This window comes from Oncorhynchus gorbuscha, linkage group LG08 (assembly GCF_021184085.1).
Source record: "Oncorhynchus gorbuscha isolate QuinsamMale2020 ecotype Even-year linkage group LG08, OgorEven_v1.0, whole genome shotgun sequence".
In the NCBI taxonomy this organism is placed as follows: Eukaryota; Metazoa; Chordata; class Actinopteri; order Salmoniformes; family Salmonidae; genus Oncorhynchus; species Oncorhynchus gorbuscha.
In genome coordinates, this window is record NC_060180.1 from 71,874,247 (window position 1) to 71,899,781 (window position 25,535).

At 42.2% G+C, this 25,535-nt stretch overlaps 1 protein-coding gene across 1 annotated transcript; it reads left to right on the forward strand.

The window, feature by feature from the left end:
• Positions 1-16,421: 16,421 nt before the first annotated feature.
• Positions 16,422-22,268, forward strand: LOC124042164 (dermatan-sulfate epimerase-like protein). Its single transcript, XM_046360555.1, has 2 exons — positions 16,422-16,869; positions 17,003-22,268. Exon 2 carries the CDS (start codon positions 17,169-17,171, stop codon positions 20,736-20,738), a length of 3,570 nt encoding a protein of 1,189 aa, XP_046216511.1. The 5' UTR covers positions 16,422-16,869; positions 17,003-17,168; the 3' UTR covers positions 20,739-22,268.
• Positions 22,269-25,535: the final 3,267 nt, after the last annotated feature.

The window sequence follows — 25,535 nt, forward strand, 5'->3', positions numbered from 1 at the left end:
AGTTCTTTACGCCAGCTAGTCCAATCCAGTTCTTTACAATACCTAGTCCAATACAGTTCTGAAGTCAGTCCAATCCAGTTCTTTATGCCAGCAAGTCCAATCCAGTTCTTTACGCCAGCTAGTCCAATCCAGTTCTTTATGCCAGCTAGTCCAATCCAGTTCTTTATGCCAGCCAGTCCAATCCAGTTCTTTATGCCAGCCAGTCCAATCCAGTTCTTTACGCCAGCTAGTCCAATCCAGTTCTTTACGCCAGCCAGTCCAATCCAGTTCTTTATGCCAGCTAGTCCAATCCAGTTCTTTACGCCAGCCAGTCCAATCCAGTTATTTATGCCAGCTAGTCCAATCCAGTTATTTTACGACCAGTCCAATAGAGTTATTTTACACCAGTGTAAATGAAGAAAAGTAGACAAGTAGAGAAAGCCATTTTAGACTATTCAAATCAAATGTAATTTGTATTTGTCACATACACCATTAGCAGAAAGTGTAAAAGGTGCAATGAAATGCTTGTATGCTAGCTCACTCAACATTGCAGTACAATAATCAATATCCAAATGAGATAGAGCCTGTGTATTTTCATCTTGCATCCGTTGGTTCCCTGATCATTTTGCAATTGAGTTAATATCATACCATCATATTCCTTTATTAGATTAACAGTGCAGTATTTTGGTTTAAGCGTTGTTATGAAAAGAGTTGCCTAATGTCTCGACCGTCAATGATGGAAAAGGTAAACAAGGAGCTGGGGGGCAGGGTAGCCTAGTGGTTAGGTGTTGGACTAGCAACCTGAAAGGTTGCAAGTTCAATCCCCCGAGCTGACAAGGTCATTCTGCTCCTGAACAGGCAGTTAACCCACTGTTCCTAGGCCATTATTGAAAATAAGAATTTGTTCTTAACTGACTTGCCTAGTTAAATAATGGTTAAAAAAAGCATTTATTGATTTTTTCTTTTTTTAAACATGAATGTAAATGTTAAATAATCCACACAAAAAATAAAGAGTGTAATGTAATGGCTTGAAGTTACTTCTGTATGTTCCCGTCGTGAAATGAAGCTGTCAAGGGCGTCAAGTCTTAGACTCATCACCTATATGGATCTGTAGTTAAATCATTAACTATTGAGGTAAATCACTAATGTGAGTCTCAGTTGACTTTAAAATCCTAGAGGAAAACCTGGTTTCGTCTGCTTTCTACCAGACGACAATTATCTGTAAGGTCCAACACCCCCTTTGGCCTCCTTTCCTTCCAGTTCTCTGCTGCTAATGACTGGAATGAATTGCAAAAATCGCTGAAGCTGGAGACTTATATTTCCCTCACTAACTTTAAACATCAGCTATCTGAGCAGCTAACCAATTGCTGCAGCTGTACATAGCCCATCAATAAATAGCCCATCCAATCAACCTACCCCATCCCCATATTGTTTTTATTTACTTTTATGCCCTTTTGCACACCAGTATTTCTACTTGCACATCATCATCTGCACATCTATCACTCCGGTGTTAATTTGCTAAACAAACCAGCTTTAGACTATGAGCTGCAGAGGGGTGTGTCTGTGTTTGACCTGTGTCTGTCTTCAATTTGCAGCGGGCAGACAAGTTTGACATCAGTCAGAATTCTCGTCGACGTATTTATATTTTTTCAATTTTGTTGCCCCGACTTGTTAGATATTATGCACATTGATAGATTGATAGCAAACGTCCTTACCATTTCATTTATCATGGTAGCAGGCTAACACGAGGCAGCAGCAGACCGAAAAATAGAAGTTAAAGTGATCAGGTGAAATTATGAAGCGAGTGGACAGAGAAATACAGCTTCACTCTATCCAATCAGAGTAGCAGATCCAAGTACAACCCACCCTTCTCTTGATAGACAGGCAAACTAGCCAGTTGAGTTATTTAGAACATGTAGCACCTCTCTTGACTCGTTGACATGAAAAAGATCCATCCTGACACCCGAAAATGAATTTGTTTAATTTCCAGAAATTTGCCCATTGTCATGCCCTGGCCATAGAGAGGCTTTTATTCTTTATTTTGGGTAGGCCAGGGTGTGACTAGGATGGGCATTCTAGTTTCTTTATTTCTATGTTTTCTGTTTCTATGTCTTGACCGGGTATGGTTCTCAATCAGGGACAGCTGTCTATCATTGTCTCTGATTGGGAATCATACTTAGGCAGCATTTTTCCTTTTTATTTTGTGGGTAGTTATCTTTGTTAGTGGCACTATAGCCTTTGGAAGCTTCACGGTCGGGGTCTTTGTTGGCGACAGTGACATAAAGGAAAATGTACGCTCACCACGCTGCACCTTGGTCCGGTCATTTCCACGACGGCCGCGACACCCATATTCGTTACGATACTCGTTTTGTCCGACTACTCGGTACACCTCTAGTAAATATCTCCTGCTCTGTGTTAGCTGATCTTTGGCTTGTTTTCAAATATGTCCTGCTTCCTGGTAACTGAATTTAGGCTCTTTTTCAATTGTCTAACAAGTATATCCTCTCCTCACCACCTCTCATTGCATTGATCGGAAATAACTTTCGGATAAAAGTCCACGAGGATCTTCCAGCATATTGTTTTCCCCTGTCAAGTCTTTCCCAAATCAATACAGGTGGAAGGGAATGAGAAGGGCACAGATTTTTAAATCAACTGAGGTATGCCTTTGTTGTTCACTCACCTGGCCACATGCAGGCTCTAACCTGAAGAAATGTTTACTGAGATAGATACTTGCTGGTTTTCAAGTATTAATAGTAGCCTAAAGCATTTGCATTATGTATTGTGTAGAGATTTATATATTGCTAAATAACCCCACACACTGGGTTATTTAGTAACCCAGCGCTGGGTAAATACTGGACAGAACACACACGGGGATATTTAGTAACCCAGCGCTGGGTAAATACTGGACAGAACACACACTGGGTTATTTAGTGACCCAGGGCTGGGTAAATACTGGACAGAACACACACTGGGTTATTTAGTAACCCAGCGCTGGGTAAATACTGGACAGAACACACACTGGGTTATTTTGACCCAGCGCTGGGTAAATACTGGACAGAACACACACTGGGTTATTTAGTAACCCAGCGCTGGGTAAATACCTGGACAGAACACACACTGGGTTATTTAGTAACCCAGCACTGGGTAAATACCTGGACAGAACACACACTGGGTTATTTAGTAACCCAGCACTGGGTAAATACTGGACAGAACACACACTGGGTTATTTAGTAACCCAGCACTGGGTAAATACTGGACAGAACACACACGGGGATATTTAGTAACCCAGCGCTGGGTAAATACCTGGACAGAACACACACTGGGTTATTTAGTAACCCAGCGCTGGGTAAATACTGGACAGAACACACACTGGGTTATTTAGTGAACCAGGGCTGGGTAAATACTGGACAGAACACACACTGGGTTATTTAGTAACCCAGCACTGGGTAAATACTGGACAGAACACACACGGGGATATTTAGTAACCCAGCGCTGGGTAAATACTGGACAGAACACACACTGGGTTATTTTGACCCAGCGCTGGGTAAATACTGGACAGAACACACACTGGGTTATTTAGTTACCCAGCACTGGGTAAATACTGGACAGAACACACACGGGGTTATTTAGTAACCCAGCGCTGGGTAAATACTGGACAGAACACACACTGGGTTATTTAGTAACCCAGCGCTGGGTAAATACTGGACAGAACACACAGTGGGTTATTTAGTAACCCAGCGCTGGGTAAATACTGGACAGAACACACACTGGGTTATTTAGTAACCCAGCGCTGGGTAAATACTGGACAGAACACACACAGGGTTATTTAGTAACCCAGCACTGGGTAAATACCTGGACAGAACACACACTGGGTTATTTAGTAACCCAGCGCTGGGTAAATACTGGACAGAACACACACTGGGTTATTTAGTAACCCAGCACTGGGTAAATACTGGACAGAACACACACGGGGTTATTTAGTAACCCAGCGCTGGGTAAATACTGGACAGAACACACACTGGGTTATTTAGTAACCCAGCGCTGGGTAAATACTGGACAGAACACACAGTGGGTTATTTAGTAACCCAGCGCTGGGTAAATACCGGACAGAACACACACTGGGTTATTTAGTAACCCAGCGCTGGGTAAATACCTGGACAGAACACACACTGGGTTATTTAGTAACCCAGCGCTGGGTAAATACTGGACAGAACACACACTGGGTTATTTAGCAACCCAGCGCTGGGTAAATACTGGACAGAACACACACTGGGTTATTTTGACCCAGCGCTGGGTAAATACTGGACAGAACACACACGGGGTTATTTAGTAACCCAGCGCTGGGTAAATACCTGGACAGAACACAGACTGGGTTTTTTAGTAACCCAGCGCTGGGTAAATACCTGGACAGAACACACACTGGGTTATTTAGTAACCCAGCGCTGGGTAAATACTGGACAGAACACACACTGGGTTATTTAGTGAACCAGGGCTGGGTAAATACTGGACAGAACACACACTGGGTTATTTTGACCCAGCTAGCTGGGTTGAGTGAATAGTATAGTAATCTGTATAGCACATTTTTTTTAATAGGCTGTGGAGTTATTCTTAAGGCTGAGGTAAATAAACCGCAATCCCACATCATTGTCACTTAGCCCCATTTGACCCATACTATACAATGATATAAAGGTTCTCTGAAAAAGGTTTCTTCTTATGTTCACCATAGAGTAAGGCTTTACCACATGTGCAATAAGGCAGCCAGCCTAGTCAAACTTAGGCCCACAGGTCCAGAATTAGGCCAGTCTGTTCGGCAGTAATAGGCTTAGTGAAGATTTAAAAGCCCTGCAGCAAATTCCACGGCGTGTGTGTAGATACGTGTGTTTTGTGCAACACATGGTAAGCCATACCAACCAGATGGGATAACAGCGTAGTGAGTTATTACATCTTCAAATCCCCCATTATCTGGTCCTGTATGCAAGTTAGATATTTTCCCTCATTCGCTCTCTCTCTCTCTCTCTCGCTCTCTCTTGCTGCTCGCTCTCTCACTTGCTCTCTCTCTCTCGCTCTCTCTTGCTCTCTTTCTCGCTCTCTCGCTCGCTCTCTCTCTCTCTCTCTTGCTCTCTCTCTCACTCTCTCATTCTCTCTCTCACTCTCTCATGCTCTCTCACTCACTCTCTCATGCTCTCTCACTCTCTCTCACTCTCTCTCTCTCTCTCTCGCTCTCTCTCTCTCTCTCTCGCTCTCTCTCTCTCTCTCTCGCTCTCTCTCGCTCTCTCTCGCTCTCTCGCTCTCTCTCTCTCTCTCTCTCTCTCTCTCTCTCTCTCTCTCTCTCTCTCTCTCTCTCTCTCTCTCTCTCTCTCTCTCTCTCTCTCTCTCTCTCTCTCTCTCTCTCTCTCTCTCTCTCTCTCTCTCTCTCTCTCTCTCTCTCTCTCTCTCTCTCAGGCTATTTTTCAGTAGAGGGATTAAATGTTAAAGAATCATCTCTCCCATGGGGGGGAACATAGCGGTCTATAATGTAAAAACGTTATAAAAGGCATCTTGTCAGAAGTTAATTAATCCACAAACACAAATATATATTTTTATATCTTAAATGACCTCGTTTTCATGAACGTGATGATATTAATCGTCAAGCCAGCCCATTCAAAAGATTAGGGGACTGACCCTGGAAGAATACCCTGTGACCTTTCATAGCATATATATGTGACATACAGTGAGTGCACAAAACATTAAGAACACCTGCTCTTTCCATGACATAGACTGACCAGGTGAATCCAGGTGAAAGCTATGATCCCTTATTGATGTCACTTGTTAAATCCACTTAAATAAGTGTAGATGAAGGGGAGGAGACAGGTTAAAGAAGGATTTATATATATATATATATATATATATATATATATATATATATATACATTAGGGCAGGGTTTCCAAAACTTGACCCCAGGACTGAGTTTGGAAAACCCTGTATTAGGGTATTTTGATTGACAGGTATAGGAGAATATGGGTAGATAAATGATAAGGACACAGGGCTGAAAGTGAGGGGTGAAATGGGGGATTGAACCACTGCCTCCAGATGCCTTGACATTGTGCTTTCATCACATCTTCCCAAAGTGAATTGTTTCTCATTTCTGGTCATTCTCAGGCAGTTACTCTCTAATTCATTAACCACATTGGCTTATTGTAATTAGCAACATTAAGGCTACATTGATTGAGCAAGATATCCTCTTACCCACGGTTACAACAGGCCACTCACCGATGCGTGCACAACTATGGGGTAAAACAGACCAGGTTGGCTTAGATTGTTGACAACATGTAAACTATATTTAGTCTCCAATGCTTATTGAAAACATACATACATTTGTACAACGAGCACTTGTTGTTTCTCAAGTATGTTGTTACAGTTGTTGGTTAGCTAGATTTGCCATATTAGCATTGACAAGAAATCAGTCAAAAAAAGACACTGTATTAAGAACAAGATGAAAGTAGCTGAAACGAGTTATGATTCTCCCACATGGCCGTTTCTTGTCATTGCTGATAGTTGTCTCTCCATCCAGAATCACAACAACACACAGACTTTTTCCCCATGAATGCACGCACATCGGTTCGACTGACAACGTCACGAAAGCCATCTATACCTTGGCTGTTGTTTGATCAATCAATAACGTTTCTTAAGTGTATTTTCCTGTAGTTTATCCACTCTCTGGTTAACCTTCGTATTCTCAGACTAGAAACTATCTGTTATACTGTATGTTCTTTGTCTTGTCTTTAAGTACAACAGGATGGAGACCTCACATCGTGGATCAATAGAGAACGATTCCTCAATTACCTCCCGATTGACAGCTACACCTTGTATGCAATGGGAGATACAGGTTTGTTACACTCTCTCATGGACACACACACATCTCACAGACACACACACACACACACACACACTGCGAACATGGTAGAGGATGTGCTTTAGTAGTAAACAACTTTTCAGGAATTCTAAGTGTTATAGAATAGATGTCTCTGTGTGTCTACTTGTCTACCACAAGGTGGCAGGCAACAGTGTCCAATATTCAGTGAGTGTATGTATGACTTGTGCATTACATTGCTAATACATTCTTACAGAGTGTGGCTATAAGGAGTCAAGCTGAAATAAAAGTCTCTGTGAATGATGCGTATGAAGTGATGTTGAATGAGTGTTCCTCCGTGTCTGGAAATGTTTTGGTGTTTTATATGCGTTCCTCACCATAGACAAACGGGTGGTTCTGGCTGTAGTGGAGGAGAAACCCCCCACTAAGGAGAGCATCCAGTATGAGTATCTCTTTTAACCCAATATAATGTTAGGGATAGTTCACCTGAATTACACATTTACCTCATATCTGTGCTACATTTTAAGTTACACATTTACTGTAGATCTCAAGTTCACCCTTACAAAAGCAACTGTTGTTCCTGTGGCAAATATTGTCCTCAAAACATTATATTAATAGTCTATCCTTATTAATCAAATACTCCACCCTACTCAGTTCCAAGACCGTGGTGAAAAGAGTGGCCACTGAATAAAAGGACTTCTGTAGCAAGTGAGTTGGTTTGAAACAGAGTGAAACAGTACAGGTGATATCTGAACATTCCAATGAAAAATGCACATTTTTTTTTCTTTTGGAAAATGTTTTTCTACGTTGTACCCTAATGAACATGATCCTGGTGTTCTCAAGAGAATTCCAGTTCGGCCATATGGACGGAAACGAGTACATCAATGGCCTCATAATGGGGTGAGTGATCGTTTCTCTATTCTCCCTTTCTTTAGTTGTTAGAAGTAGCCAGAAGTTTTGGCACAAATCTGCCATTGGGCGTACAATTAATGATATACGCAAATGTTGAGTTAAGCGTAATTAGGATCTTTTATTTCTGGTGAAAAATACAGTTCTCCAGAACCTGGCCAGCCTAGTAGTACACATGGCGTGTTGACAACTAACCCTAAAAACCCAATGTGTGTGTGTGTTGCCAGGGAAGTGTCCCTTTACCAACGTCAGCTCGACGTGTCTAACGATGGGTTTTTCTTGCCGCCCAACAAAGTGGAGACAAAAAAGGACCAGCTGTTGAAGTTCATCGATGGCGAGTTGAAGGTCCGGATTAAAGGTCAGTCTAACTAAACCTGAGTTAAAGTCTGACCTGAGATAAAATAGTATTTGAAATATATATATGTTTATATAATAGAACCATTGGAGGCAATAGAATCATTGGAAGAGTTCTGGAAAAAGCAGGCCCTGTTATTGTTTTTTTTTAGGGAGGCTCAAACAAACATTCAAAGGATTCAAATCCAGAGAACGTTGAAATATGATACGTCTGATGCAATGAGTTGTGTTTCATCCAACAACATTTCAATAGTCCATGTCTTGCTTTATAATAGCCAACGTTCATCTCGTTTCATTAGTCCCAGGGGGGGAATGGATTCTATCAACGCTTTATAAGGATGGCGTTCAACACCAAAACGGCTGTTACGGTATGTCACATAACATGTTGACACTCAAGAAATGCTTACACTTTTGCTTTGATATATTATTTTTTATTATTATTGTGGAATGCATTTTATTTATGTACTTATATCAATGTAAGGCTTTGCCTTCGCCCCTGACGAATGTATAGTATTCAATGTTCGGTTTGCTCTCTCTTGCCCTCTCCTCTCTCTCGCCATCTACTCCTTCTCTCTCTCTCTCTCCTTCTCTCTCGCCCTCTCCTCTCTCTCGCCCTCTCCTCTCTCTCGCCCTCTCCTCTCTCTCGCCCTCTACTCCTCTCTCTCGCCCTCTACTCCTCCTCTCTCTCGCCCTCTTCTCTCTCTCGCCCTCTACTCCTCCTCTCTCTCCCCCTTTCAATTCAATTCAAGTGGCTTTATTGACAGAAACATATGTTTACATCTCTCACCCAAGTGAAATAGATCCTAATCTGAAATAAACTAAAAAGTGAACAGTACATTCTCAAAAGTTCTCAAAAGAATAAAGACATTTCAAATGTCTACTATACTGTTGTAACAATGTGCAAAAAGTTAAAAATATAAAAATAGTTCAAATAAAAGGTCACACATCTTCTCTGGGATTGCATACTGTGGTATGTCTCCCTCCTCTCCTCTCTCTCCCCCCTCTCCTCTCTCTCTCGCCCTCTCTTCTCCTCTCTCTCCCTCTCCTCCTCCTCTCTCTCACCCTCTACTCCTCTCTCTCTCACCCTCTTCTCCTCTCTTGCCCTCTCCTCTTCTCTCTCTCTCTCCCTTTCTCTCTCTTCGCCCTCTCTCCTTCTTCTTTTCTACTCCTCTTTTTCTCTCTTCCCCTTTCAATTCAATTCAAGGGGCTTTTTCATGAGAAACATATGTTTACATCGCCAAAGCAAGTGAAATAGATAATAATCAAAAGTGAAATAAACAATAAAAAGTGAACAGTACATTCACAAAAGTTCCAAAAGAATAAAGACATGTCAAATGTCTGTATACAGTGTTGTAACAATGTGCAAAAAGTTAAAAATACAAAAATAGTTAGGTCACACATCTTGCTGCTGAGATTGCACACTGTCTTCTTCTTCCTCTTTCTCCTCTCTTCTCTCCTCTCTTCTTCTTCTCGCTCTCCTCTTCTTCTTCTCCTTTTCGCTCTCTTCTTCTTCTCTTCTTTCTCCTCTCCTCTCTTCTTCTTCTCCTCTCCTCTCTCTTCTTCTTCTTCTTCTCTCTCCTCTCTCTTCTTCTCTGTTCTCTGTTCTCTGTTCTTCTGTTCTCTCAGATTATATTTACCAAAGCACCCCTTCTGGGCATCTTCTTCATCTTTGTTTTTGGCTTTCTGTTCTCTCTCAGATTATATTTACCAAATCTGAGATTGGGAATGAAGGATGAGGAACCAATCACTGGAGAGTGGGAGGAACCAAACCAACTCAAAGGTCCCAGGAGAGACAAGAAGGCGAAAATGAAAAATACTGCAGAAAAGAAGGTAGATTAAGTATGAAACGGACAGCTGACCTTTTTCTATTGAGCTGCCCTCTCAGCCAGGTTTCCCTATGTATTCTGACCTCAAAGGGACTTCCTGGATAGAAAAAGATTACATGTAAATAAATATTCTACAGATGAGTGACCGAATCAGTGGATTCGGAAAGAATTCTTATTTGAAATTCTTTCAAAAGCGAACCATTCCCCTTTCCTTCAGATGTACTTGTTTTCAACAAAAAAATAGCATCAGTAATTGTCCCATACGAGTGATGACTGTTCACCTCTAATGCTTGGAAGAACACTTTGGGACCTACTTCCCAATCAGTTTGATGTGATCCTGGCTCAGTTGACATGCCAGTAAGTGAAATCGAACAGCTGATCGAGCTGTCATGTGACTGAATACTGCAGACAACGCATGCACAGGTCACTACCGAGGAGTTTTGGTTCCTGACTCAAAGGGAATACCCTGCTGTCTCCATCTGAGCATTAATGCCACATTCAAAACAACTGGGCACTTGTACCTGGGAACTCGTAAATCTCAGAATTCCGACTTCAGTGCATTCCCGATAACTGGGAAAACTTCTGAAAAAAAACTAGCTCCGACTGGTGAAAAAATAGTTTTTGAACGGTCAGCCAACTCGGAATTCCAACTTGGGATCTCGGACCTCTTTCTAGAGCTCTGACTTTCCGAACCTGAAGATCACTAACGTCATAATTTGACCTCATATTTTTCAGTATTACCCAGTTGTCTTGAAAGCAGCATAAAACTCATGTCACCTTCCGCCCAGCTCATAGCTGTGGTCCATTGCTCTCGTCTACATTAAAACCAAATATCGATCCAGGTTGGATGTGTCAGCAGAGACGAGGTACGCACTGTCCACCACGTCCCCACGACTTTGAGAAACTCTGGCGAGACATGCATCAAACACACACCCATCTCATGAGCGGTGGTGAGATAAGATACATTATGTCAGAGTAATTTACAATTGACTGTCATTAGCCCCACATTAACAGTAGGCCTACGATGTGATGGCGAGTTGAGAAGACAATCAGAAATACTGTTAGAATGTTTCCCAATTGACTGTCATTAGCCCACATTAAAAAAATTATACATTGGCTGGTCATTTCATAATTTTTGGTTGGCGTCGTGAGAATTTTCAGATGTCAAAATGGGGTTTTGGTCCAAAAACGTTTAGGAACACCTGCCCCTGTAGATCTAAGAGAATTGGATAGGTTTAAGCCAGGGATGGGCAACTTTGATGGGGGGGGGGGGCAACAAAAAATTCAGAGCACCTCATGATGGGTCGCAGTTGGTTGCGGGTCTGCGTACCACCCCCCACATTACAAGCAAAACAATTTAGTGGCCCCCTCTTGACAGTGGAAATAGTGTATAGAGTACAATTTAAGCAATGCTACACCTTTTGCCATGGGGTGTAGAGAAGATTCTGCAGTTTTAAAGCAAGTTTTATGCAATTCTACAAATTTTGCCATGTGGCGGAAAGAAGATTTAGCAATTTTATAAAAAATGCCATGCAATTCTACTCATTTTGCCATGGGGTGTAGAGAAATCTTTGCAGTTTTTAATATGATATCTGAGTGAGACATCCTAACCAAATAAATGGGGGGCTGGTATTTCGACCATGGTAACAATTTAAGATAGCTGGCCGCTAAAGTAACTTACTGTTGCAATCTAATTGATTGACTATCAGTGTTTTAACACTCCTGATGCACAACCAAGTTTAGAAATTACACCCTGTGTATTATACTATTCTAACTCGCAACAGGAAGTTGAGACCCTGACTGAGATCCCACTCCCCTAAAAATAGAAAAATAAAATCCAATAACCCGCAGAAGGTGCAGCACGTGGGCCGCCAGTTGTCCATCCCTGGTTTAAGCAATATTGTAATGACTTGAATTGCCTTCTGATAGGCTGGGTGGTGTGCCTAGGGAGGAGGTCAATTCGTGATTCAGGTTGAGTGGTTCAGCGGTACTTTAATTCAGGGGCGCAATTGTCATTGGGGACAGGGGGACATGTCCCCCCCACATTCTGAAATACAACATTATATACAGTTAAAGTCGGAAGTTTACAAACTTAGGGTGCAGTCATTAAAACTTGTTTTTCAACCACTCCACAAATGTCTTGTTAACAAACTATTGTTTTGGCAAGTCGGTTAGGACATTTACTTTGTGCATGACACAAGTCATTTTTCCAACAATTGTTTACAGACAGATTGACAGATCTGTACAATTCTAGTGGGTTACAAGTTTACATACCCTAAGTTGACTGTGCCTTTAAACAGCTTGGTAAATTCCAGAAAATGATGTAATGGCTTTGGAAGCTTCTGATAGGCTAATTGATATCATTTGAGTCAATTAGAGGTGTACGTGTGGATGTATTTCAAGGCCTACCTTCAAATTCAGTGCCTCTTCGCTTGACAGCGTGGGGAAATAAAAAAAATCAGCCAAGACCTCGGAAGAAAATGGTAGACCTCGACAAGTCTGGTTCATCCTTGGGAGCAATTTCCATGCAGCCGTCATACCGCTCAGGAAGGAGACGCGTTCTGTGTCCTAGAGATGAACGTATTGGTGTGAAATGTGCAAATCAATCCCAGAACAACAGCAAAGGACCTTGTGAAGATGCTGGAGGAAACAGGTACAAATGTATCTATACCCACAGTAAAACGAGTCCTATATCGACAACCTGAAAGGCTCAGCAAGGAAGTAGCCACTGCTCCAAACCACCATAAAAAAGCCAGACTATGGTTTGCAACTGCACATTGGGATAAAGATCGTACTTTTTGGAGAAATGTCCTCTATTCTGACGAAACAAAAATAGAACTGTTTGGCCATAATGACCATCGTTATGTTTGGAGGAAAAAGGGGGAGGCTTGCAAGCCAAAGAACACCATCCCAACCGTGAAGCACAATATATTGAAGCAACATCTCAAGACATCAGTCAGGAAGTTAAAGCATGGTCGCAATGGATATTCCAAATGGACAATGACCCCAAGCATACTTCCAAAGATGTGTCAAAATGGCTTAAGGACAATAAAGTCAAGGTATTGGAGTGGCCATCACAAAGCCCTGACCTCAGTCCCATAGATAATTTGTGGGCAGAACTGAAAAAGCGTGTGCGAGCAAGGAGGTTTACAAACCTGACTCAATTACACCAGCTCTGTCAAGAGGGATGGGCCAAAATTCACCCAACTTATTGTGGGAAGCTTGTGGAAGGTTACCTGAAAGGTTTAACCCAAGTTAATCAATGTAAAGGCAATGCTAACAAATACTAATTGGGTGTATGTAAACTTCTGACCCACTGGGAATGTGATGAAAGAATCAAAGCTGAAATAAATAATTATTTCTACTATTATTCTGACATTTCACATTCTTAAAATAAAGTGGTGATCCTAACTGACCTAATTTGTATTATTTTTTATTATTATATATTTTTTATCTATATGTGTCAGGCCACCCAAGTGGCGCAGTGGTCTAAGGCATCTCAGTGCAAGAGGCGTCACTGCAATACCTGGTTTGAATCCAGGCTGCATCAAATCTGGCTGTGACTCGATGTCCCATGGTGCAGTGCAAAATTGGCACAGTGTCGGCCAGGGTAGGACGTCATTGTAAATTAGAATTTGTTCTTAACTGACTTGTTAAATTTTAAAAATCAATAACAACAAAAAGTATTTGGATACAAAACAAGGAAACCGTGTGCTTCAGGACAATGCGGATGATCCAAGCTGTTTGGATCCGACTGGATAAAATATATACATGTCCCCCCTAATTCTAAAACCAAAGTTGCGCCCCTGCTTTAAGTTCTATATCATGGATCATTTTCTGAGAAATTATTCGGGTTGTGCCCGTTCACTACAAACTCTTTTATTTGTTTTATTTTATATCTTATAAATGTTTTCTTTAAAAAAATGTATTAATGAATTAATATCAATTCAGTTTTGCAGAAGAGAATTTGTAGGCCCTATGTAAACTGAAATTTTCCTCACAGCGAGTTACAACCAGGAGGGGTTTACAGTTGAAAGGTTCTCTTTGTTCTACTTTAGTGATCGTGTTTTAGGATCATCATTAAAGTGCTGTGAAACACTGGATGAATGTATCTACAGCAGTAACACGTCTGACTTTCTGTGCCTCAACATTACCTGAACACAAATTTTACGAGATATTGAACCTTTGATCATTTGAATCAATATTTGTTTTTAAAAGTACTTAGTTTCATTTATTCATCCTTCCAGCCAACATTCAGTCATCCTACCATCCAACATTCATTCATCCAACATTCATTCATCCTTCCATTTAACCACTTCAGCTTCTTTCATTGAACGTTGTGGTTTGTGTATCTCAGGTCAGAATGTGGCCCTTTATGTACTGACTGTACAGGGACCTCTCAGTGTGTTTTCCTCTGATCTAAGGGATCATAATGTCTTAGAATTTATCTCGTTGCAATAAACACTTCAAGAAAACGTTACTGATTGGGATTATTTTACACTGATGCATGTTTTAGTTTCACGTTTCACACTAAAGATTATCAAAGGTTTTCTTAGTGAAAACACCAATCTCTTTCTTCACTTCTTTAAACAATAAAAGGTCATTCACCAAAATATCTGAAAATGGCTATAAATTACTCTTCACGATGCTAAAAACAGTCACACTTTCAACTAAGAAACTACATGTACTTTTGCATTCAAATATGTACTACTACTTGTGGGAAAATATGCAAAAGCGATCAACCAGGGGCCACAGGAAATATCAGAGTGCCTTATTTGCACAAGGGGTCAACTTTGCATATGACCTGGTTGACAAGGCCTGAAAGCTATATCCTGAGGATATTTACCCTTGGCCTGAAGTTGACAATTCTGTTGAGCTTGACGATCAGGCAGGGTTTTCCTTCCTTGAAGCCGAAGTCTATGTGCTCAACACTGGAGCAGGGCCCAAGCCAGGATTTTAGGAAGCGACAGTCCTTCCTGACCCCAATACACATTATCTCTGAAGAAGCCAATACACAATTCATAAGTAGAGCTCCGTCAGGCTAAGTAGAGCTCCGTCAGGCTAAGTAGAGCTCCATCAGGTTAAGTAGAGCTCCATCAGGCTAAGTAGAGCTCCATCAGGTTAAGTAGAGCTCCATCAGGCTAAGTAGAGCTCCACCAGGCTAAGTAGAGCTCCATCAGGTTAAGTAGAGCTCCATCAGGCTAAGTAGAGCTCCACCAGGCTAAGTAGAGCTCCATCAGGCTAAGTGGAGCTCCATCAGGCTAAGTGGAGCTCCATCAGGCTATGTGGAGCTCCATCAGGTTAAGTAGAGCTCCACCAGGCTAAGTAGAGCTCCACCAGGTTAAGTAGAGCTCCATCAGGCTAAGTAGAGCTTCCTCCACATTGAGCACTTGTCACCATCCTTTCAGGTCTGTGCTCATGGGAGGTAGTAGGAACTAGCATCTTTGCATGTCTAAGATTCTTTTCAGGTGTGGTTTTCCCTCTTCGTCGTCCAGTGTAGTCAGGCTGACCTCAGTAACAGGGACAGGGATCACTGAGGTTATTGTCATGCGGACAAGTTAGAGAAGATCAGTGGTGGAAAAAGTACTCAATTGTCATACTTGACTAAAAGTAAAGATACTTTAATAGATAATTACTCAAGTAAAAGTGAAATTCACCCAATAAAATACAACTTCAGTAAAAGTCTACAAGTATTTGGTTTTAAATATACTTGAAATTGCTAAAATGTACTTAAGTAGAAAAAGTAAAAGTATAAACCATTTGGATTCCTTATATTAAGCAAACCAGACGGCACAAATAAAAAATATATTTTTATTTGACGGATAGCCAGGGGACACTCAGACACTCAGACAGACACTCAGACACTCAGACACTCAGACACTCAGACACTCAGACACTCCGACACTCAGACACTCAGACACTCAGACACTCAAACACTCAGACATCATTTACAAATGAAGCATTTGTGTTTAGAGTCCTTCAGATCAGAGGCAGTAGGGATGACACTTGATAAGTGTGTGAATTGGACCATTTTCCTGTCAAAATGTCACAAGCACTTTTGGGTGTCAGGGAAAATGTATGGAGTAAAAAGTGGATTATTTTCTTTCGGGAATGTAGTGAAGTAAAAGTAAAAGTTGGCAAAAATATAAATAGTAAAGTCAAGTACAGATACCACAAAAAAACGACTTAAGTAGTACTTTTGAAGTATTTTTTCTTTACACCACTGGAGACGATCATGAAGCATTGTTGGTCTGGGTACTGACATGAACAGAGACCTGCTACTTCTCCGACAGTACACCTTTGAACTTCAGAGTTCTGTGGAAGATGTTAATATGAAGTCTCACGGTTTCATTGTATTGTAAAATGACACCACATTCTGGGGTCTGGGGGAGCATGGAAAGATGCCAGCATTCCAATCTTGTGAGTTAGCTAATGGATGATGAATGTAGAATTGTTGGCTCAGTTGAAGTGATCTTATCTGTGTGAATAATTAAGAGCAGAGCTCAGCACAGTGCAGAAGGGTTGTCTCACGTTGTCTCACATTCTTTTCTTTTTTAACTTTCTCTCGACACAATTATGGCCGTAAATGTGGAGTCATATTGAAGGAATCTTTTCCAAGCAATACATGACTACATTGCACATCTGCTACCACAGCTGTTGCAGGTCCCATTTCAACATCCTTAGTTTGCAGACACGTTTCATGGAAGCAAGAAGAACTAAAGCTTGGATTTATCAATCTGTATGGAGATGGAATGCAATCACGGAAGTACTTTTCATTTCTTATGAAGGCTCTCTGGATAACGTACTGTTGTACTTTCTTGAGGATGACAAGTCTGGAAGGACGGTAACAGAGCTGTGTTGATAACTGCATGTGTCTCTTGAGCTATGTTCAAATGATTCTCCATCCAAGCAATATCATGCACTGTTTCACATTCCTGTGGATTTAATAGGTGATCAAACTGACTTTCTTTCTCTCTATCAGCTTGATGTCCCTTTTTTGTCTACTAAGTTACATGACGCACGTTACGGTTGACAGAATTTCTCCCCCCAAAAACTAAAAACAAACTTTTTTTCCAATAACAGAACACATGGGAAAGTGTGAAGGAATGTAACCCAAGATGAACTGCAACGGAGAAGCAACAGATAGCAGGGGAGTAGGAACTTGGAAAAGACAAACAGTGTTTCAGATTAGACTTAGAAAAGAGCTTAAAAAAGGAAAATAAAAATGAACACATCTGGTTTTTGAATCATGGCTGAAAAATGCGCAGGACGGTCTGTGGTTTTATTCTCACTCTTGGCCGTTGTAGTTTCCTTCTCAGGAATTACTGACGTTTTAGGCAAAAATCATATTCATGAGGAGTTGGAGAAAATCACATTTCAAGGAGCCGGAAGCACCAACGGGCATCCGGAAAACTGGCCGGCGAACCTTCACCCTAACCTGTATTTTCACCAGGTGGACATACGTTTACTGCAGCAGAGATCTGCCACGACGCACAGACATATTTTTAAAGTTATCCGGCTTGCTGTTGGGACTATGCTCGCCAATACTGCCCTCTATCTACCCCCGGTTAAGCATGAGGAATTTTCCAGCAAATGGAATGAAATTTATGGCAACAATCTCCCCTCTCTCGCTCTGTACTGTTTGCTCTGCCCCAAAGATACAGCTGCCCATCAATTCTTAATGAGATACATGGACCAGATGGCAGTGTACCCTAACTGGACGGTGACCAGCGCTCCCAACGACGAGGTTCCCATGGCTCACTCCCTCACAGGATTTGCCACAGCCTATGACTTCATCTACCCTCTCCTGGAGACATCGCGAAGGGCACGCTACATGAAGAAAATACGTGCCGCCACAGAGGAGCTGTACGAACTCTCCAAACACAGGGGTTGGGGGAAGCAGTTTTTACAGAATCATCAGACTACCAACATCTTAGCCATCCTGACCGGCGCCCTCGTGGTGGGAGCACACAGTGACCCGGAGACAATGATGTGGAAGCAGGTAGCCGTTAACTACATGGAAAAGACCATGTTCCTCCTCAGTCACGTAGTGGATGGCTCGCTAGACGAGGGTGTGGCCTATGGGAGCTACACCGCAAAGTCCATCACTCAGTACGTTTTCCTGGCGCGTCGCCACTTCGACATCGACAACACCCAGAACAACTGGTTGCGGGCGCACTTCTGGTTCTACCACTCCACACTTCTGCCAGGCTTCCAGAGGACAGTGGGCATCGCTGACTCCAACTACAACTGGTTCTATGGACCGGAGAGTCAGCTGGTGTTCCTCGATGCATTTGTGCTCCGGGACGGCACCGGAAACTGGCTGGCCCAGCAGATCCGGAGACATCGTCCCAAAGATGGCCCCATGGAGCAGTCAGCAGCCCAGCGCTGGGCCACCTTACACACTGAGTTCCTGTGGTATGATAGTGAGCTCTCCAAGCAACCACCAGCCGGGTTTGGCAAAGCAGTACTGCACATGTTCTCAAACTGGGGTGTGGTGACTTACGGGGCTGGTTTATCATATGGTCAAGGCAACACATTTGTCTCCTTCAAATCGGGGAAGCTGGGCGGTAGGGCGGTGTATGATATTGTCCATTCAAAGCCCTACTCCTGGCTGGAGGGCTGGAGAAATTTCAATCCGGGCCATGAGCACCCAGACCAGAACTCCTTCACCTTTGCCCCTAATGGGCAGGTATTTGTTTCAGAGGCACTGTACGGCCCCAAATACAGCTACCTCAACAATGTCTTGACGTTCGCCCCGTCTCCCACAAGCCAGTGCAATCAGCCTTGGGAGGGCCAGCTTGGAGAGTGCGGCAAGTGGCTGCGGTGGGCGGAGCCTGAGGTCGGCAACACAGCCGGTGAGGTCATTATAGCTGCATCCCATGGGGATTCTCTGTTTGTTAGTGGAGAAGCAGCATCGGCCTACTCCTCTGTGATGGGGCTGAAGAGCGTATACCGTGCCCTTGTCTTGCTCAACTCTCAGACTCTGCTGGTGTTTGACCATGTGGAAAAAAGCAAGGAGTCTCCATTGAGTACTCTGAGTGCTTTCTTTCACAACTTGGACATTGATTTTAAATATGTCCCTCACAGGGCTTTAGACAGGTACAATGGGGCACTGATGGACGTTTGGGATGCTCACTACCAAATGTTTTGGTTTGACAGTCAGGGGAATAGTCCAGTGGCGAGAATACAGGAGGCAGAGCAGGCTGCTGAGTTTAAGAAACGATGGACCCAGTTTGTCAACGTGACCTTTCCAATGGAGGGCACGGTCACCAGAGTGGCCTATTTGATGCACAGTCCCAATGTAAAAATCTCCAACTGCAGATTCATCGACAATAGTAAAAATGGAGTACGACTCTCTATTGTCGTCAACGGCACAGAATCCATTGTGTCCATCGTAACAAACTACAATGACATTGGCGCCAGATGTAGCTACTTGGGCTTTGGGGGATATGCAAAGATGCAACGCAGGCATCAGATAATCCACTTCGGTCTGGGAGTTCAAACGATGACTGAACAAAACACTGTGGATCCAGTCTATGACTTTGGGTTCATGGTTAATATAGTGGGAGGGCTGACACTGTGTCTCGCCATTGGGTTTTTAATCCTGCAACGCACGTTTTATTTCTGCTTCCGCAAGATCATGCGCTATACTTTAACGTTTGTTCTCCTGCTGTGGGTCGTTGAGTTTCTGTTTGTCTCCAATAGCTGTGATTGGCTTGTCTGTGTCCAATCAGTGTCCGATCTGCCCCCAAACCCTCTCCCCACAGTCGTCGTTACATCCCTGCCAGGGTCTGGGGCTGAAGTTCTCAAGCCCCTTTTCTATAACAGCTCGGACTTTGTTTATCTCCAAGTCCCCACAGAGCACCTAGTCATCCCGGACACTGAGTTCAACTTTGACCCCCTGGTGGATGCCTGCGTGTGGTCCAGACTAGATGCGGAAAGAGGTCACTACAAGGCCATCCAGGGCTGGTTCCATTCCTTGGTCTATAACCCTAGACTTCACCTGCAGAACATTCAGTTGCACAACGAGGGCAGCTGGAATGAGATTGAGGTGGAACTTTCTGGCAAGAGGAGGAAGCCAATTCGTAGGCAGTCAGGGTCAAGGGGGAGTTCAGATAGAGATGGAGAGTATGTTCGGGAGCTAAGGCGGCACATGGAGACGTACCCTAATGCCCGCCCTGTCCTCAGCCTGAGCAGCGGGAGCTGGACCTTGAAACTCCCGTTTTTCCGAGAGGTGGTCGGTCACTCATTTCGGGCATTGCACGTGGTGCGAGATCCTCGCGCTTGGATTTACCTTATGCTCTACAACAGCGAGCCAAGCCTCTATTCTCGCAAGAATGTGCAAAAACATGTCGCCGCAATTTTTAAGCAAGAGAGGAACGGCGGGAGAAGCAAGTGTACACTAGGGTTCACCCAGGAATTCTTGACATTGCACAGCGTCCTCTCTGATCCAGAGATGGAGCCGGTGCTGCTACTGGCCCATCTGTGGCTGGCCCACACAACCACGGCACTCCAGGTCAATGGCGACCTCACCGCCTCTTACCTCCATGTGAAATTTGAAGACATTGTGCAATATCCCGAGGAGACAGCAGGAAAGATACACACGTTTCTCGGGGTTCCCGTGGCCCCAGCTGCCCTCAACCAGCTCATGTTCGCCACCTCCACCAACCTGTACAACCTGGTGTATGAGGGAGACATATCGCCAGCCAGCATCAATGTGTGGAGAGAAAAAATGCCCATCCACGAGATCAGAATGATAGAGGACACATGCTTAAAGGTTATGGAGAGGCTTGGGTACTCAAGGTACTTAAGTTAATAGCTGCTGTATGATGTCCTACGATGGACACCGTACTTTTGGTTTGTTGACATGTATACTTTGTGGTTCTATATTTTGCACATTCCACTATTATGATACTTTTAATTGTCCAGTCCTTGTTTATAGACTGGGATGTATAAAATAGAACAGAGTGATGTGCTCCTTATCACGTTTTTAAAGTGTATGATTTGTCTGACTAACGTGATGTGTTTTCATATAAAACAGTTTTGAAGTTTGTTGGCTGGTTATTTAGCCACGCCCAGAATCTCCTGGCTAGCATTTTTGGAGCATGTAGCAATGCTAGGGGGCTCTGGATAAGAGCGTCTGCTAAATGACTTAAATGTAAATGTAAATGGATTGTTGATTCAACATTAAACAAATCAGCAACCACAGCTAGTGAAATCTCTGCAACCCTAAACAAAGAGTTGCAGTTTGTTTTTAGAATGGGTGGCTAGTACTAAATTGGTCCTGAACATCTCTAAAACTAAAAGCATTGTATTTGGTACAAATAATTTAGAGATGCTCTGCTTTGTTGACACCACACTCCACAAAGCAAGTCCTGCAGGCTCCAGTTTTATATTGTCTTGATTTTTTTGTCCAGTTATATGGTTAAGTGCTGCAAATAAGGACCTAAAAAAATGGCAGCTGTCCCAGAACAGAGCGACACATCTTGCTCTCCCTTATTCAACCTAATTATGTTGTGTGTATGTACTGATAGATGCTACTGACTGTACATTTAAATTATCAACATTGAAACGATAAATGTAGGCCTAGAATAGTAGGTCTCTCTTGATATTCTTTTTTTCGGTATTGAGTCAGTGCAGAATCTTTTAGTTATATTTTTTACTTGTAAATGTATGTAGTTCTGTCATTTTAACTGTTCTTATCTATTAATAGTCTGTATCATGTTTCATGTTTTGTGTGGGACCCCAGGAAAAGTAGCTGCTGCTATCACAACAACTAATGGAGATCCTTATAAAATACCAAGAAAAACACAAACAATTGTAATAGTGGTGCATTCAGTCGATAATAAGTTTAAACATATATATTTTGGGGGGTGAAATATCCCTTTAAAGTAATTGGAATACTGGACTGGATTTAACAGTGTTATTTACATATTTTGCTACAGTATATCATAAATAGTTTCTAAACTATTGTCGATCACTTGATTTCAAACCCCACTCTTATTTATAGTAGATTTTTTTCAGAGGTAAGGGGTAAAACCCTGCTTGTAAATTCAGTGCAGTGCTTTTGTCAGAGCATTGTGGGATACAACAACCCAGCAGGCTTCTCTTACTGATCGTAAATGCATTTTGCGGAAGAAAAACATTTTCTCAACCAGGATTGTGAATACAGTTATAGCAAACTCTTTGAAACATGCAAAATATGCAATCGTGTAAATTGAGAAATGATTTACATTCACTGCAAAGAAAGAGCCTTGCCTCAAATTGCTTTAGAAAAGACAGCATATATTTGTTTTACTGTTGTGTAAGTCACGTCCGAAACACTGCACTACGCATAGGACATTAAATATCCTTTTCCCGAAGACAGTCTTTATCAGATATTTTAAAAGTCACTTTATTCCAAAAACAAGTTGTGTGTGTGCTTCATGCTATGAAGTCACAACAATTCAAAAGAGGATTATCACAAACTAACAAGACTTAAAAAAAATAATCTAATACAGCTCTTCAGAAATGGGATACCTTTGTAGAAAGCGTTGGATTGTGTTTGTAAGGTGCTTTAGACATCTTTCTAAAGGCTGTAGATGCACTGCAGGCTAGATGCACTGCAGGCTAGATGCACTTGCACTGCAGGCTCGCGTAATGCATCTACGGTATCGTCACCTGTTGCTTTCTTCCCTTTACAAAAAAACATTGCAGTTTTGAAATTGCAATATAAGCACAGTAACCGCAGTCAACTGTGGTATTTTGGACCCAGTAATTGCAGTGATCTCTCAAAAGTACTGCAGTACAGAAAAAACCCTGTTCTTTTGGATGCATTATTTGTAGCGTACTGCAGTTATACTGTACTCTGACTGCAGGTATACTGTAGTTATACTGCACTCTGACTGCAGGTATACTGCAGTTATACTGCACTCTGACTGCAAGTATACTGCAGTTATACTGCACTCTGACTGCAGGTATACTGCAGTTATACTGCACTCTGACTGCAAGTATACTGCAGTTATACTTCACTCTGACTGCAATCTTTTTTTCTTAAGGGTTCAAATTAAATTTAAACTTAAAGATGCACTATGCATTCAACTTAAAGATGCACTATGCATTCAACTTAAAGATGCACTATGCAGAAATCGCTGCGCCATTTCCTGGTTGCTAAAATTCGAATAGTTTGCCTAATTTCAGTTTTCAGAATCAATGTACCATCTAAACCTTAGACTTGCTTTCAATGAGAACGACAGATCTATAACACATATTTCTATGTGTATTTTCGGCTTGCCCAAATAGTTATGTATTGCAGCTTTAAGAGTGGAGTGGCTTATTCATAAAGCAGCGTATATGTGTTTTCGTAATAAAAAAAAGCCTCAGGAACTTATAGCAGGAAGAAGGTAGGAGAGGTTGAGCGTTGACTGTGTTTGCCAGCAAACTCGTCGAAGAAGAATTGTAATGAAAGACACTTTTATTTAGAGATGGAAATGATTACAAAATCAGCAAAGCTCTGGAGGTTTGCGCATGTGGTTTATTGCAGCTCGCTGTTCCGAGGTCACCAGTATGGTAACTCTGTGTCATGATATAAACACTATACATCTAGTGTTACAACCGGACATTCAGCCATGCAGTTGAATACGAGTTTCTGGAAGAATGGGTGATTTACAGCAAAAGTGTATTGGGAAGTTTACAGCTGCTTATATAACGGATGTGAAACGGCTGGCTTAGTTAGCGGTGTGCGCTAAATAGCGTTTCAATCGGTTACGTCACTTGCTCTGAGACCTTGAAGTAGTGTTTCCCCTTGCTTGCAAGGGCCGCTGCTTTTGTGGAGCGATGGGTAACGACGCTTCGTGGGTGACTGTTGTCGTTGTGCGCAGAAGGTCCCTGGTTCGCGCCCGGGTATGGGCGAGGGGACGGTTTAAAATTATACTGTTACACTTACAGTATTCTTGAAACGTTATAGCCCTAGAAAAGAGCAACATGTCCATCTAGTGTACACACTATGCATTGCTATACGTCAAATCAAATAAATCATCAAATCAAATTTTATTTATCACATACACATGGTTAGCAGATGTTAATGCGAGTGTAGCGAAATGCTTGTACAAAGCTCCATGTGTCACATTTAAATAAGAACACATTTTCAGTCATTCTTCTCCAGAGGAACTTACAGGAGCAAGTATGTTTTAGGGCCTTGCTCAAGGGCACATTGATATATTTTCCACCAAGTCGGCTCGGGGATTTAAAACCAGCCACTCTTGATTAATAGCCCAACGCTCTTAAACGCTAGTCTACATGCCTTCTGCTTAAAAGGCTAAATTGTTTTGTAAATGTTGCTGAAGGATGCGATGATTTGATATTATCAGTGAATGAGCACCCAATACAATGGAAACTATAGAGCAAATGTAATTTCTTAATAACACTTCTATATTTGTATTGACACCATGAGAGCAACATTTCTTTAAAAAAACATGATTTGAAGCTATACAGCATTTGTTAACAAAGTCTCTTGAATGCACCAAGTTTAGCAAATCTCCTGAATATGCTTTATACATTATTATCCATTTCTAAATGCTTATTCACAAACATTGCAGTATTGTATGTCCTTGTTTCTTATTTATTTATGATCATTTAAGTTGAGTTGTACTTATCTAATCTAACACGATTCCCTATTCTACCTAACAATCATAACGGTTTTACACAAACATACATACATACATACATACATACATACATACATACATACATACATACATACATACATACATACATACATACATACATACATACATACATACATACATACATACATACATACATACATACATACATACATACATACATACATACATACATACATACATGCATTCAGAAAGTATTCAGACCCCTTGACTTTTTCCACATTTTGTTACGTTACAGCCTTATTCTAAAATGGAATAAATTGTTTTTCCCCCTCATCGTTCTACACAAAATAATAATAATGACACAATTTTGCAAATGTGTGTGTATATATATATATTTTTTTTAAACAAAGACATTTCACATTTACATAAGTATTCATACCCTTTACTCAGTACTTTGTTGAAGCACCTTTGGCAGCGATTACAGCATTGAGTCTTCTTGTGCGTGTTCATCAAGGATCTCTCTGTACTTTGCTCCATTCATCTTTCCCTCGATCCTGACTCGTCTCGCAGTCCCTGCCTCTGAAAAACATCCCCAGAGCATGATGCTTCCATCACCATGCTTCAGAGTAGGGATGGCTCACACTGTTCACCCCCTGTCTCCCCCTGTCTCTACACACTCACACTGTTCACCCCCTGTCTCTCCAAGCTCATACTGTTCACCCCCTGTCTCCCCCTGTCTCTACAAGCTCACACTGTTCACCCCCTGTCTCTACACGCTCACACTGTTCACCCCCTGTCTCCCTGTCTCTCCTGTCTCCCTGTCTACTGTTCCCTGTCTCTACACGCTCACACTGTTCACCCCTGTCTCCCCCTGTCTCTCCCTGTCTCTACACGCCACTGTTCCCCCTGTCTCTCATACTACTGTTCACCCCCTGTCTCCCCCTGTCTCTACAAGCTCACACTGTTCACCCCTGTCTCTCTCCCTGTCTCTGTTCACCCCCTGTCTC

Excerpts from the sequence above, each read along its gene's own strand:
- LOC124042164 (XM_046360555.1), top strand. The coding sequence starts at position 17,169 with ATGGCTGAAAAATGCGCAGGACGGTCTGTGGTTTTATTCTCACTCTTG.